Below are 15601 nucleotides of genomic sequence, written 5' to 3'. Positions count from 1 at the left end.
GAGGCCACCTGAGCTGCTATGTCACTGACATAATATATATTAAGCTCAGAGCTGGAGATGCAGCAGAAACACTCACTCCTGTGATAAAACAGGCAGGGAAATGTATTTCCTCAGACAGCACCTAAGAACCCCTGCTGTTTCGCCTGTGCACTCACTTATCATAAATGACATGTTTGCTCCCCTGGCCAGGAGAAATGGTATGTGCCAACCATAATCTGGAGCTGCTTTGCATGGTCAGACACAACCATTACACAGTACACAGCAGATACACAGTCATGAGATTATCTCAGCACTGGAACTTTTTTAAAAGATCTAATTGTGCAAGTTATTATTCAAAGATCTATTAATTAAAATTTACTTTGTTCGTGGACAACCCCTTTAAGCTAAGAACAAAATTATGAAAGGACATGTCTCTAGTAATTTAACCAGTCTTGAAAAATGTATTATATTTGTGACCAGTAAGAAAAGTGGAATTTACCTAGATATCTGGAGTTTGTGGAGTTCTGGAGTGATATAATCTTACACATAGATCACATTATTAAAAGTTATTCTCAAATGAACCCATTGTGGGTTAAGATAAAAAATCCTATATTTTTAATATTGTATTGTATTGCAGTGATAGGGCACCCCCTAGTGGCCGGGTGGGACGGCTGTCACCACAGGGAGAGGAGGAGCCGGCAGAAACCAGGGGGAAGAGAGTGTGTATGTGTGAGAGAGAGGTTGTTGGATCTGGGACGCGACAGGGTGAAGATCTAGGGGCAGAGTGTGGGGGCTGAATGAAAAGGGGACGCCGGAGAGAAAGGAGGTGACGGATCCTCATGAGTGAAGCAACCGGTGTGGGTCCGGGGTGTGTGTAACCGACAGTGGGAGCCCGGTGAAGCGGAGTAATCAGGGCACAGCCCCACGGGAGGATTTGTCAGGGCAGGTTGTCCCCCAGCCCAGGAAGTTTTACTTGTTTGCAACAGCCAGAACTGCGTGTGTCAAGAGTGTCAATAAATATGTCTTTTATTTGCATCACATCTGGCCTGAAGACTATTTGTGCCGCTATCGACGACAACACGACCACATTCTGCCCCACCAAGCTAGTCCCCAACATTGAAGGAGTGATGGAGCCAGGGGTGTGCCTTGAATTCACTGCTGCCACGACTACACAGCCAGAGGCCTCCCTGGCTCATCACTTCATGTGGCGTAGTCGGCAGGATGCGATTCCCCTGCCAGGAACCCAAGAAGCCGGAGATCAAGTGGTGCCGAGTGCACCGTATCCGGGCTATGAGAGAAGATTTCCAGTCCCATGGTGGGAGGAAGAAGTGCCCAAGGCGTTGGACCGGGCACAAGATGGCGGCAAGATGGCCGCCGTCTGTGAAGTTGAGGAAGAAAAGGCGCGAAGAATTGGCGCCAAAAGAAGAGCCTGGGGCTGGCCGGTGCCGACGAAGAGGTACAGAGTACTCCGCCCAAAGAGGGGAGGCGCCAGTCCCAGGGCATTGAGGAAGACATACGAAGTGGGCGGTGTTCGGAAGAAAAAGAAGTACCGCCGCAGAGGAGTCAAGATGATGCGTGAGGCTGGGGGAGGGATCCGTTTAAGAGCGGGAAACAAAGGCCCGCCTCCACTCTCCTCAGTCTCAGCTTTGACGCCGCCGCCATTGTTAGGACAACGATCGGAGACAGCGATGGAGACTTCCGGACAACCAGAAGAACTTGCCACCACCATGGCTCTGGTCAGCCTAGGCCGGGGGCGTCCCAAGTTTGCTGCCGCAAGCGAGGCATCTCTAGTGGACCTTCCGACTGGACCGGGAGGTTCCACGCGTCCCGAGAAGGTGACCTGGAAGACCACTTGGGATGCGAAGACCGGAGGTACGATTACGGAAGTACGGGCAACGTATGCCACCCAGCCACCAGTGAGAGACCGGATTCCGGGGATTACGTATTCCCCTTGGGAGACACCACAGCCTGGCGCCACCGCCGCCATACCTTCTGTCCCATCTGGGGAGCCGGCCGAAGTGCTTGCCGAGCGGCTGGAGGAAGACCACCTGGGCTTCGTTTGGGATCCGGTAATCGTCCCGTCCCCCGTACCGCACCCCAGAGCTCCGTCCCTGGTACCCGACCCTGTCCGAGAACGCCTGCTGGCCGAAACCATCGTCCGGGAAATGTTGTCCGGTCCCGGCGGTGAGGAGCTGGCCCTGCAATTCACCACTGGCATAGTGGTGAAGTTCAATCAGCAGGAGGGCTACGGGTTTATTCGCGAAGCAGACACCGGGGACGATTACTTTTACAACCGGGTCCACCTGGACGTAGAGGGGCTGCCGAAACGTCTCCACACGCTCTACCCGGGGGAGAGGGTGCAATTCTTGCCCGATGCGAGGAGTCGTGGCCTGTTTGCGGTGGGGGTCACTCGAATGCCGACTGCCCGGGAAGCGGCCCAGTGGCAACAAGAGCTGGAGTGGGAGGAGCAACAGGAACGGCGCCGGAGCCACCCAAAACCGGTACTGACCGCGCCCTCTCATTCCAAGCGCACCTTGGCAGCTGTACCGGAAGTACCATCTGGCCCGACCGCTGACCCGGAGAAGGTTACCCCGGTGGTAGCGGTGAATCAGAGTGTGACCAACAGACCGGTCATAGTCTTGGATGTGCCGCAACCCGCGCCACAACCACCCCGGGTAGCGATGCCATCACCTCCGCCGGGAGCTGAAGAAGCTGTGTCAGCAGAGCCACCTTTTGCCCCCGTGTCATTCCGGAGAATACGCCGCCAACCGGGGCAGTCTCTGGGAGCCTACATACAGGCACAGGCGGAGGAGTGGAAGCGGTCCTGGCCTCCGGAATAGATCTCTGCAGATTTCTTGTTTGAAGACCGGTATCGTTCCTAGACCGGCAGAAGTTCTTGTTCCAAAGGGTTAAAAGTTCTACGGGCCCGTTGCCCGCCACCTAAGACCGGGAGCGCTGTTGAGCCTCCGGGCGCCATCTAAGACCGGGAGCGCTGTTGAGCCTCCGGGCGCCGCCTAAGACCGGGAGCGCTGTTGAGCCTCCGGGCGCCATTTAAGACCGAGAGCGCTGCTGCGTCTCCGGGCGCCACCTAAAGATCGGGAGCGCTGCTGAACTGGTGCCTCTGTTGGTGTGAACCGGACTAAAGGTTTTCTTATGTTATGTGTGTTTTAAAGAAGAGCCGTGCCGGGAGGCTCGGATTTTAAGAGGGGAGGCATGTAGTGGGTGCTCATAACCCCTACTAAAGGACCGGAAATGTTGTTAATAAAAATGTTGTATTTTTAATATTGTATTGTATTGCAGTGATAGGGCACCCCCTAGTGGCCGGCTGGGACGGCTGTCACCACAGGGAGAGGAGGAGCCGGCAGAAACCAGGGGGAAGAGAGTGTGTATGTGTGAGAGAGAGGTTGTTGGATCCGGGACGCGAGAGGGTGAAGATCTAGGGGCAGAGTGTGGGGGCTGAATGAAAAGGGGACGCCGGAGAGAAAGGAGGTGACGGATCCTCGTGAGTGAAGCAACCGGTGTGGGTCCGGGGTGTGTGTAACCGACAGTGGGAGCCCGGTGAAGCGGAGTAATCAGGGCACAGCCCCACGGGAGGATTTGTCAGGGCAGGTTGTCCCCCAGCCCAGAAAGTTTTACTTGTTTGCAACAGCCGGAACTGCGTGTGTCAAGAGTGTCAATAAATATGTCTTTTATTTGCATCACATCTGGCCTGAAGACTATTTGTGCCGCTATCGACGACAACACGACCACATTCTGCCCCACCAAGCTAGTCCCCAACATTGAAGGAGTGATGGAGCCAGGGGTGTGCCTTGAATTCACTGCTGCCACGACTACACAGCCAGAGGCCTCCCTGGCTCATCACTTCAGGTCCCACCTCAGCATTTGCAAGCTGCAGCTAAAAGTGGCCCCTAACATTAAATTTGAGTAATGGAAACCCCCTTTAAATGGCTTTGTTTCCTTTTAGGTTTTGGGTTATTACAATAGATACAGTATCGACAGTAAGAACCTGATCAGCGAAATCAAAGCCATCACAAGTGATCCCAAGGAGAGATTTTTCTTCAATGTGTCAGATGAAGTAGCATTGCTTGATCAAGCTGGGACCCTGGGAGAGAGGATCTTTAGTATTGAAGGTAAAGTTATGTTTAAAAATGTATATACATGTACACAGTGATATTCTGATGTGCAAAATAGACTTACTGTATATATTTGGATAATTACCATATATACTCGAGTATAAGCCGATCTTAGTATAATCTGTGGCACCTAATTTTATCACAAAAAAATGGGAAAATGTATTGACTTGAGCATAAGCCGAGGGTGGGAAATGCAGCAGTTACTGGTAAATTTCAAAAATAAAAATAGATACCAATAAAATGTAACGTGCCCATTCTTGTCCCCTCCTAGTAGTAATGTGCCCATCCTTGTCCCCCTTGTAGTAATGTGCCCATCCTTTTCTCCCCCTTGTAGTAATGTGCCCATCTTTGTGCCCTGTAGTAATGTGCCCATCCTTGTGCCCTGTAGTAATGTGCCCATCCTTGTGCCCTGTAGTAATGTGCCCATCCTTGTCCCTACCCTTGTAGTAATGTGTAACAGCCTGGTTCCCTTGTAGTAATATGACCTATCCTGTAGTGACCCATCCTTGTACCCTGCAGTAATGTGCCCATCATTTAGTAATGTCCTCATTCTAGTCCACTTCTTCTTGTCTCTTCTTATGCCATTGTTCACACACACGCACAAAAAATTATTCTCAACTGTCCTCCATTCCTGCAGTGTCCACTTACCTGCTTCTTTCAGACTGCAGGCACATAGATCCCTCCATGATTGTGTATGGTGCACTGGGCCACCGCTGTCATCAGCGATTTACTGCAGTTGAATGCTTTGCGGCGGTACAAACCATTCCACTGCAATAAAGCGATGACTGCACCAGCCGCGATCACTGAGGAGTCTATGTGTGCGCAGTCCGCAAGAAGCAGGTAGGAGGATACCACAGGAACGGAGGACAGGTGAGAATAATTTTTTGTCGAAATCTCATTGGAGTATAACCCGAGGAAGGGGCATTTTCGGCATAAAAAAGGGCTGAAAAACTTGGCTTAAGCGGGTTTTACACGCTGCGATATCGCTAGCGATATCGCCAGCGGTAGCACTCGCCCACATTGGTGGCGCGTAACGGGGTGATCTCTGCCATAGCGAACAATATCGCTACGGCAGCGTCACACGCTCTTACCTGTTCACCGACGTCGCTGTGGCCGCCGAACAATCTCTCCTTTAAAGGGGAGGTTCGTTCAGCGTCACAGCGGTGTCACAAAGCGGTCGCCCAATAGAAACGGAGGGGCAGAGATGAGCAGCCGAAACATCCCGCCCACCTCCTTCCTTCCTCATTGCCGGCGGCCGCAGGTACGATGTTGTTCCTCGTTCCTGCGGTGTCACATGTAGCGATATGTGCTGCTGCAGGAACGATGAACAACCTGCATCCCAAAGCAGCAACGATATTTGGGAAAGGAACAACGTGTCAATGATCAACGATTAGGTGAGTATTTTGCATCGTTAGCGTGTCACACGCAACAACGTCGCTAACGAGGCCGGATGTGCGTCACGAATTCCGTGACCCCAACGACATCTCCTTAGCGACTTAGTTGCGTGTAAAGCGGCCTTTATACTCGAGTATATAAGGTAGATGATTACGTATCATCTTGAATGAATGTGGCTCTTTGTACCTAATTAGACGGTAACTCCACTGAATCCTTAAAATGTCAGGAGTAAGTTTATAGTCACTCCCATCCCAGTGGTGGCAATCACAGGCATCTAAGCCTAGGGTCACACGATCTCGAATGACTGCTATCTGATTTTTTTTTTATCAGATTGCACTTGGACCAATGTTATTTAATGGGGCAGCACCGATGAACATTTTTTTCATACCAATTTTGCATGAGAAAAAAAATGCAGTGTGCTGAAATTTGACGCTTAAATCAGACGAGACTCCCCCATTCATGTCTATGGGTGCAAGAAAAAAATGGATGCCACAGTATGACATTACATTGTTATGGATGCATTATCTTTCTGTAACATAGGAAACTGTAAATAGTTTTGTAAATGGATAATAGCTCCTGAGAAAAGAAGCAGATTGCATATGGACAGCACACGGATGAGAGAAAAAATTGACTTTTCTGGATAAAAATTGAACCAATTTTTTTATATGCCCACGTAACCCCAACCAGAAGCTGAGATATGGGGATTACTTCACAATAACATTTCAGTCCAAGAGATACCGATAAGAAGACTCCCATCAGACTGCACATGCATACTAGAGGACCGCCTTCCTTTTCTCAAAATTACTTTGAGCTTATTATTCTGCTGACCCCAAACCTTTGGTGTAGAAGGTGGACCTGCGCCTGCATTTTTTATCTCATGTGTTCTATGTGTTATGCTAATTGCAAATGTTGATATGTTATGCTGCTGGCTGGGTGCAGGTTCCAGATACAGTAGAGAGGGACTGTTCCCAAAGGCACCACCTAGTGGGAAAGTGACGGCATGGGAGACATAGGGTTAAAGGGGAAGTGACAGATTCGGAAAAGAGGATGGTTTGGAGGTCTCAAGAAGAGCCACTCTAGAATAGGGTTTAAGTGTGAGAAGATGTGGCTTCGGTGCTAGGGCCAGTCAGGGAACACTGGGGTATCCTCGATAGGTCCAGAGCCTACGTCTCACCCCAGCGGGCTTAAAGAGAAGTCGTTCGGCTAGAGAGCCGCCGGGGCCCAGAATTGGATGAAAGTGAGCGGAGTCAGGAGAAAGGAGATACAGACCCAGGAGATCCAAGACAGCGGAGCGTGACTGATCGAGAGGAAGTACTCCACACTAAGAGGAAGGAAACAAAGGAAGGCCATGTCATAATGGTGTGAATTATAAAGTGAACTTTGTGGTTGTCTAAGTGAGCTCTGGTGTCACGTGTGTTACTGCCTGTCTATGATGATGATCGGCTGCGGGGTGACGGACACTGGCCTGAAGAAACCAGTAAGTGTCGTGCACCCCACCTGAGGTACTATCCACACACACAGTCTCCTTAGTGAAGGAGTGCAACGCCATGAGGCCCAGGACCAGCACCTTCCTTCATCCGTGCTGGGTGGGTCTCTCGGGGTTCTGATAAGAACACAGGCCACATAACAATATAAATGAACAATCAAAAGACTAAATTGGTTTCCAGTAAGCAAAAAAATACAAATTATTCTAAGTGTTATCTATTGCAATGAGCTATTAACTAGTAGACATTGGCATAATTTGGTACATGTAGGATATGGATAGGCAATGTACCGATTATGCTATGTTGTGGATATGCAATGTGCCTGATATGCTATGTGTAAGATATGCTACAGTATATCTATACTCTCTTCTATGTAGGTACAACACAAGGTGGTGAAACCTTCCAGTTGGAAATGTCACAAGTTGGCTTTAGTGCACAGTATTCTGAAAATAAGGTAAGAGGAAAGTCCTCGTAACCAGGGTGTCTATGTAACCTGTACTCCATAGAGGTGACAATCTCCAACTGATGTGCCGGTTGGATTCTTAAACAGTAACATAAAGTTTTGTATTTTCCCACCATGCAATGTGTTTCCCTTTACCTAATTTTAACAATAATCCTGATTGATACGCTAGTAAATCTTCAAAAAAATAACATGAGTGTATTTCCTGGTCTTACAAAAGGTCGAGACAAGAGTATTGTTCAGAAGGAAGATTTGCCCATGGCTTTATTCTAGGCAGTTCTCCAGGGGTTTGTGTAGTATTTGGGAAGATTTCTCTGCAGGAAGGAGAGAGGTGAAGGTCCTGGGAAGTGACACTCAGATGAGAAATGAATGAATATATCACAAATACTGAATTGAATCATGGAAAATATACTTCGTTACTGCTATACATATGGCCTGGACCTGATTTCTGCATCTTGGGACTTTGATACAATGAGCTAGGAAGTTCTTATGAAACTGGTGTCTGACTGCAGCCATGAAGCTGGGCTTTATTCTCTGTTGTTTCCCCTGTCTGTACATTCCCTTCTTGTTATATTAGTGCAGTGGTGGGACTAGTGATCCTTACCTGCCAAATCAATAGCCAGGGTTATTGCAGGGGCTTTCAGGGTTTCAGATATCCTGCTCGGCGACATGTGCTGTAGCTGCATAATGTCTGACTAAAGGGGGCTTTACACGCTGCGAAATCGCTAATGCGGAGTCGTTGGGGTCATGGAATTTGTGACGCACATCCGGCCGCATTAGCGATGTTGCTGCGTGTGACACCGATGAGCGATTTTGCATCGTTGCAAAAACGTGCAAAATCGCTCATCGGTGACATGGGGGTCCATTCTCTATTATCGTTACTGCAGCAGTAACGATGTAGTTCGTCGCTCCTGCGGCAGAACACATCGGTATGTGACGCCGCAGGAACGAGGAAGCTCTCCTTACCTGCCTCCCGGCCGCTATGCGGAAGGAAGGAGGTGGGCGGGATGTTACGTCCCGCTCATCTCCGCCCCTCCGCTGCTATTGGGCGGCCGCTCCGTGACGTCGCTGTGACGCCGCACGGACCGCCCCCTTAGAAAGGAGGCGGTTCGCCGGTCACAGTGACGTCGCCGGGCAGGTATGTGTGACAGGTCTGGGCGATGTTGTGCGGCACGGGCAGCGATTTGCCCATGTCGCGCAACAGATGGGGGCGGGTACCCACACTAGCGATATCGGGACCGATATCGCAGTGTGTAAAGTAGCCTTAAGAGTGCAGGGTACAGCTGCAGGTGAGTGCAGGATGTATCCCATTATCCCTCTCACTAGCTCCTGGGCCTACCACTATTAAAGCATCCCGGTGTACCCCTTGTTTGTTGTGGTGAAAACCTTGTTTGTTTTATGTCTCATCCCACACCAGATCTTCCCCAAGTCTGTGTGTGACATATGTTCAGACCTTTGTCAGTCTTCGTGTGTACCTCTTGTCTGATGTTCTGATCCCTTGCTGACCTGACCTAACAATTGCATTTTGACTACTTTTTTGGATTGTTCATTTTATCTTTGACACACTCCGACCTATTATGTCACCCTGGACTTGGTATATGACTATCCATTTAGTCTAATCCCTCTGTCTTTTCCATACTCTCCTAGCATGCCTCATGGCTAGTCCGTGAGTAGTGACTCAGCACCACATATATCTTTACAATTGCTATCTCTAAATGTGTATAATATATATATATATATATATATATATATATATATATACACAGTATATATAATTGACTTTCAGTAGCTCAATACTCAATATATTCAAGGATATAAATGATGATATATGTTAAGTATACAAAATATTTCAAGCAGCGGGTGAAATAAATATTGAACAGGTCACAAATTTGTCAGTAAATATATTTCTGAGGTGCTATTGTCATGAATTTCTCACCAGATGTCGGTAACAGCCCATACAGTCCCCACAGATAAGGCAATCAAACCATAGATGTCAATAAATTAGTGATAATAGTGTAATAATGAGAAATGACGCAGGGAAAAAATTTAAAACTTTAAAGCCTTTATTGGTGATAAAGCTTCAAGACGCTTCCTGTATGGAGAAGCTTGTTGCATGCATTGCTCAGGAGTGGTTTTGGTCCTTTCTTCCACACAAACACTCTTCAAATCCTGAAGGTTCCATGGTCTCCTTCTATGAACTTTTGATTCTTCCATAAATTTTCTATTGGATTCAGGTTTGGTGATCGGCTCGGTCATTCTAGCAGCTTTATCTTCTTTCTGTAAAACCAATTAAAGTTTCCTTAGCTGTGTGTTTGGGATCATTGTCTTGCTGAAATGTCCTCCCTCGTTTCATCTTAATCATCCTGGTAGATGGCAGCAGATTTGTACCAAGAATGTTTAGGTACATTTGTCAATTCCTCCTTCCTTCAATTATATGAAGTTTGCCTTCACACTTCACTGTTGTTGGTGTTTTTGGGGTGATTTTGCCTTTTATCCTGTAAACATGGTGTATATTATGGCATCCAAAGAGTTCAATTTTCAAATCTTATCTGACCAGACTATATTTTCCCTGTCTAAATATTGTTGAGGGACCTTCAATTGTGTTTGAACCTGCTTTTTGTTCAGCAATGGAGTTTAGCTAGGTGAGCGTGCATATAGGTCAAGGAAGTTGAGCGCATTACTTGTTGTTTTCTTTGATACAATTATAACTGCTGATTTCAGGTCTTTTGGTAGCTCTCCAGTTGGTTCTTGGCTCTTGGACAACTCTTCTGATAATTCTTTTCACTCCTTTGTCTGAAATCTTGTAGGGAACACCTGGCCATAGCCAGTTTGTAGTGAAAAGATGTTCTTTCCACTTCTGGATTATGGCCCTAACAGTGCTCACTGGAACCTTCAGTCGTTTAGAAATATTTCTGTAACCAATGCCATCAGTATGTTTTGCAACAACAAGGTTGCAAAGGTTCTGAGACAGCTCACTGGTTTTACCCATCATGAGATGTTTCTTGTGTGGCACTTTGGTAATGAGACCTTTTTATAGGCCATCAGCTGAACTAGCTGATATTATTTTTCACTAAGTGGCAGGATTGCTTTCTAATAACTGCTAGATTTCAGCTGGTGTCATGACTTTCCATGACTTTTTGCACTTCTCTCTCTTCATGTGTTCAATACTTTTTCCCTTTGTCATTTCTCATTATTACACATCATTTAACCCCTTCACGACCGCGGGCCACAAAATTACGTCCTATTTTAACGTGACTTAACGACCAGGGACGTAATTTTACGGCCTAAACTTCATTTGATTGCCGTGGCCATAGCAACGGCTTTCAAATGATGTCCCCTGCTGTTTCTTACAGCAGGGGACCTCTGCTTGACCCCAGGGGGGGCGGCATCGCCACCCCCTATCGACGATCGATGTGATTGGCTGTTCAAATCTGAACCACCAACCACATCGATCGCACTAATTTCAGCAAAAATAATGCCCGAATAAGTGCGATCCTGTGAGATCCAGCTATGAGATGCCGCAGCTGCTGCAGCATATCATAGGTGGACCTCAAACATGCCGCCCCCAGCCCCTGCAGCACTGATTGGAGCGATCGTGCTATGACGCGCAATCGCTCCAATCAGTGTGCAGTGGGGCGGTCTGATCTGCCGGTGGCCGCCCTCCCCAGGCCTGTGCTGGCCTGCGAGCCCTCCCCCAACATGTCTGCAGCGTGCAGTGGCTGGTACTTGTTGTACCACGCCACCGCTGATGCTGCCGCCGCCGCCGTAGTTGATGTCACCGCTGCTGCTGCACGTGAGTACTGTGCTCACTTTGCAGCCCGTGCGCGCTCCCGTGGTGCCCCTGCGCGCTGCCGTGATAGCCCCTGCCGTGCCCCCCCCGCGATCTGCTACCCCCAACCCCCCCCCCCCCCGACATCCCGATCTGCTCCCCCCGCGATCTGACTGCCTCCCCCATTATCTCTGTTCTGCTTCTTCAGCTCCCTCTCCGGTGTCCCCCTCTGCTCTACCCCCTCCCCCTCTGCTCCCCCCCCCTCTGCTCTCAACCCCCCCTCTGCTCTCACCCCCCCCCTCTCCCCCTCTGCTCTCCCCCGACGTCCTCTTACCTGTCTTCACCGGCCTGATCACATCTGCGTCCATCGCTGGGTCCTTCCTGGGCATTCTGCTGATCTGCCTGCTGCTCCTGTAAAGCTGTCCATCTCTCTGCCATCTGTTCCTCTGCAGCTCTTCTGGTCAGTGATCCTCCTGCTAGTCCTCTGGGTACTGTGAGTATAACTTTTTTTTTTTCCGTATCCCCTGTCCATTTTTACACCTCATCCGTCCGTGCGTCCTGCCAAGCGCTGATCAGGGATGCAGATAACGGATCGGCATCCCTGCTCAATTTTTGGCGTGACTTTTTTCCGTATTCCCGGCGCTTTTTGTATCGCATCCGTCCGTGCGTCCCGCCAAGCGCTGATCAGGGATGCACATAACGGATCGGCATCCATGGTCAATTTTTGGCGTGACTTTTTTCCGTATCCCCGACGCTTTTTGTATCGCATCCGTCCGTGCGTCCCGCCAAGCGCTGATCAGGGATGCACATAACGGATCGGCATCCATGGTCAATTTTTGGCGTGACTTTTTTCCGTATTCACGACGCTTTTTGTATCACATCCGTCCCTGCGTCCCGCCAAGCGCTGATTAGGGATGCAGATAACTGATCGGCATCCCTGCTCAATTTTTGGCGTGACTTTTTTCCGTATTTGCGACGCTTTTTGTATCGCATCCGTCCGTGCATCCCGCCAAGCGCTGATCAGGGATGCACATAACGTATCTGCATCCATGGTCAATTTTTGGCATGATTTTTTTTTGTTACGTATCCCCGACGCTTTTTTTTATCGCATCCGACCGTGCGTCCTGCAGCGGCCGATTAGTGCACTGCGTCTGTGCGTTTGAAAAGTCAAATGGCGCTCCTTCTCTTCTGAGCCCCGCCATGCGCTCAAACAATTACTTTCCACCACATATGAGGTATCTGCGTACTCAGGAGAAAATGCACAATACATTTTATGGTGCATTTTTTCCTGATAGCCTTGTGAAAAAAAAAGCTGCCTAGTTGAAGCAACCGTTTTGTGGTAAAAAAAAAAATTTTTCTTTTCACGGCTCAACGCTATAAACTTCTGTGAAGCCCCCAGGTGTTCAAAGTGCTCACCAAACATCTAGAAAAATTATTTGAGGGCTCTAGTTTCCAAAATGGTGTCACTTGTGGGGGAGCTCCACTGTTTAGGCACCATAGGGGGTCTCCAAACGTGACATGGCGTCCGCTAATGATTCCAACCAATTTTGCTGTCAAATGGCGCTCCTTCTCTTCTGAACCCCGCCATGCGCCCAAACAATTACTTTCCACCACATATGAGGTATCTGCGTACTCAGGAGAAAATGCACAATACATTTTATGGTGCATTTTTTCCTGATAGCCTTGTGAAAAAAAAAGCTACCTAGTTGAAGCAACCGTTTTGTGGTAAAAAAAAATGTTTTTCTTTTCACGGCTCAACGCTATAAACTTCTGTGAAGCCCCCAGGTGTTCAAAGTGCTCACCAAACATCTAGAAGAATTATTTGAGGGCTCTAGTTTCCAAAATGGGGTCACTTGTGGGGGAGCTCCATTGTTTAGGCACCTCAGGGGGTCTTCAAACCCGACATGGCGTCCGCTAACAGGTGCAGCTAATTTTGCACTCAAAAATTCAAATGGCGCTCCTTGCCTTCCGAGCACTGCTGTGTGTCCAAACATGTGATTTCCACCACATATGAGGTATCTGCGTACTCAGGAGAAAATGCACAATACATTTTATGGTGCATTTTTTCCTGATACCCTTGTGAAAAAAAAAGCTACCTGGTTAAAGCAACCGTTTTGTGGTAAAAAAATTTTTTTTTTCTTTTCACGGTTCAACGCTATAAACTTCTGTGAAGCCCCCAGGGGTTCAAAGTGCTCACCAAACATCTAGAAAAATTATTTGAGGGCTCTAGTTTCCAAAATGGGGTCACTTGTGTGGGAGCTCCATTGGTTAGGCACCTCAGGGGGTCTTCAAACCCGACATGGCGTCCGCTAATGAGTGCAGCTAATTTTGCGTTCAAAAATTCAAATGGCGCTCCTTCCCTTCCGAGCTCTGCCGTGCGCCCAAACAATTGATTTTTACCACATATGGGGTATCAGCGTACTCAGGAGAACATGCACAATAAATTGTAGGGTGCACTTTCTCTTTTCTCCCTTGTAAAAATGAAAATTTTATGGCTAAAGTAACATTTTTGTGTTAAAAAGTAAAATTTTCATTTTTTCCTTCCACATTGCTTTGGTTCCTGTGAAGCACCTAAAGGGTTAATAAACTTATTGGATGTGGTTTTGAGCAGTGTGAGGGGTGTAGTTTTTAGAATGGGGTCACTTTTGGGTATTTTCTGTCACCTAGGCCTCTCAAAGTCACCTCAAATGTAATGTGGTCCCTAAAAAAAATTATTTTGTAAATTTTGTTGGAAAAATGAGAATTTGCTGATGAACTTTGACCCCTTCTAACTTCCTAACGGAAAAAAAATTTGTTTCGAAAATTGCGCTGATGTAAAGTTGACAAGTGGGAAATGTTATTTAGTAACTATTTTGTGTGACATATCTCTCAGATTTATGGGCATAAATTTTCAAAGTTTGAAAATTGCGAAATTTTCAAAATTTTCGCCAAATTTCCTAAATTTTCACAAATAAACGCAAAAAATATCGGCCTAAATTTACAACTGACATGAAGTACAATATGTCACGAAAAAACAATCTCAGAATCGCCAGGATCCGTTGAAGCGTTCCAGAGTTATAACCTGTCAAAGTGACACTGGTCAGAATTGCAAAAAATGGCCCGGTCATTAGGGTGTTTTAGTGGCCGGGGGTGAAGGGGTTAATTTATGGTCTTCTATGGTTTGATTTTTTTTTGCCTGTGTGGATTGGATGGGTTGTTACCGACATCTGGTGAGAAATTCATGTCATTAGCACATTTAGAAAAATATTTACTGAGAACATTGATGACATGTTCAATACGTTTTTCACCATCTGTATATTATTTATTATTTGCATATATCACATAACTTTGTCATTGAGTTTAATTGGATGTCTCCCTCGCAGGCATCACTGATATTGGGAGCGGTTGGCGCTTATGACTGGAGCGGCACAATAGTTCATAAGAATGCAAAGCAGTTTTCTATTTTTCCTTACAATGCATTTGAGAAGGTTATTCATGGCAAAAATGAAAGCTCCTATCTGGGTGAGTAATGCAGTATTTACACATGTACTAATTTGAACTCTGTGGACAAAAATATTGGGACACCTGCACATTACCCCTGCACATTACAGGAGTTTTAATGACCTCCCATGCTCAAAGCATCAATATCGAGTTGGTCCTCATGCAGCTATAACATCCTCCACTCTTCTGGAAAGAGTTTCTACAAGATTTTGGAGGTGTCTGGGGGAATTTCCATTCATCCAGAACAGCATTTGCAAGTCGGAGAAACTGATTTTAGAGGAGAGGGCCGGGATAACTCCGTTCTAGTTCATCCCAATGGTGTTGGTTGGGGCTAAGGTCCGGGCTCTGTGCGGTCTGTCATATTCTTCTACACCAAACTCCCTCAACCAAGGGCCTTCTCCAAATTGTTCCCACAATGTTGGAAGCTACAATTCTCCAACATGTCTTGTCTGCTGAAGAATTGAGATTTCCTTTCAAAGGGGCTAAGGGGTCTAAGCCGGTCCCTACAATACAACCCCACAGCACTATCCCTCCTTCACCAAAACGTACAGTTGGAACAATGCAACAACACAAGTACAGCTTAGAGATGAGGATTCTATAACCAGCATAAGGTGGTAAGACATGTAATAGCGAAGAGGAGTGATCACATGGGGATGCACCTGAGATCAAGGCCACAAGGGATAGCCAGACAGGAAAGAGTCCTTAACCCTTACACAGGGGTGGGATTCAAATTTTTAACAGGTTCTCTGTAAACCCCGCCCATTTGAAAACCATACCCCATTCTATAACCACACCCATTTTGTTAGCCACACCCATTTTTTTTGCACACTTTCCTCAACCACAAAATACAAGTAAATAATAAAAACTTTCCCCTTCTTACTCTTCTTAGACCTTCACTTTC

The 15601-nt window shown here is 47.3% G+C and overlaps 1 protein-coding gene across 1 annotated transcript in view; it reads left to right on the top strand.

Moving 5' to 3' along the window:
• The window catches only part of ITGA2 (integrin subunit alpha 2), a 227931-nt gene that overhangs the window by 137404 nt on the left and 74926 nt on the right, over positions 1 to 15601 (top strand). The window contains exons 9-11 of the mRNA XM_075326643.1: positions 3944 to 4109; positions 7369 to 7445; positions 14583 to 14721. Of these exons, the coding sequence (XP_075182758.1) occupies positions 3944 to 4109; positions 7369 to 7445; positions 14583 to 14721 (382 nt within the window). The remainder of the gene's footprint in view (positions 1 to 3943; positions 4110 to 7368; positions 7446 to 14582; positions 14722 to 15601) is intronic.

The sequence above is a fragment of the Anomaloglossus baeobatrachus genome, chromosome 1, assembly GCF_048569485.1.
Source record: "Anomaloglossus baeobatrachus isolate aAnoBae1 chromosome 1, aAnoBae1.hap1, whole genome shotgun sequence".
Lineage (NCBI taxonomy): Eukaryota > Metazoa > Chordata > Amphibia > Anura > Aromobatidae > Anomaloglossus > Anomaloglossus baeobatrachus.
This window is presented reverse-complemented; position numbering and strand designations above follow the sequence as displayed.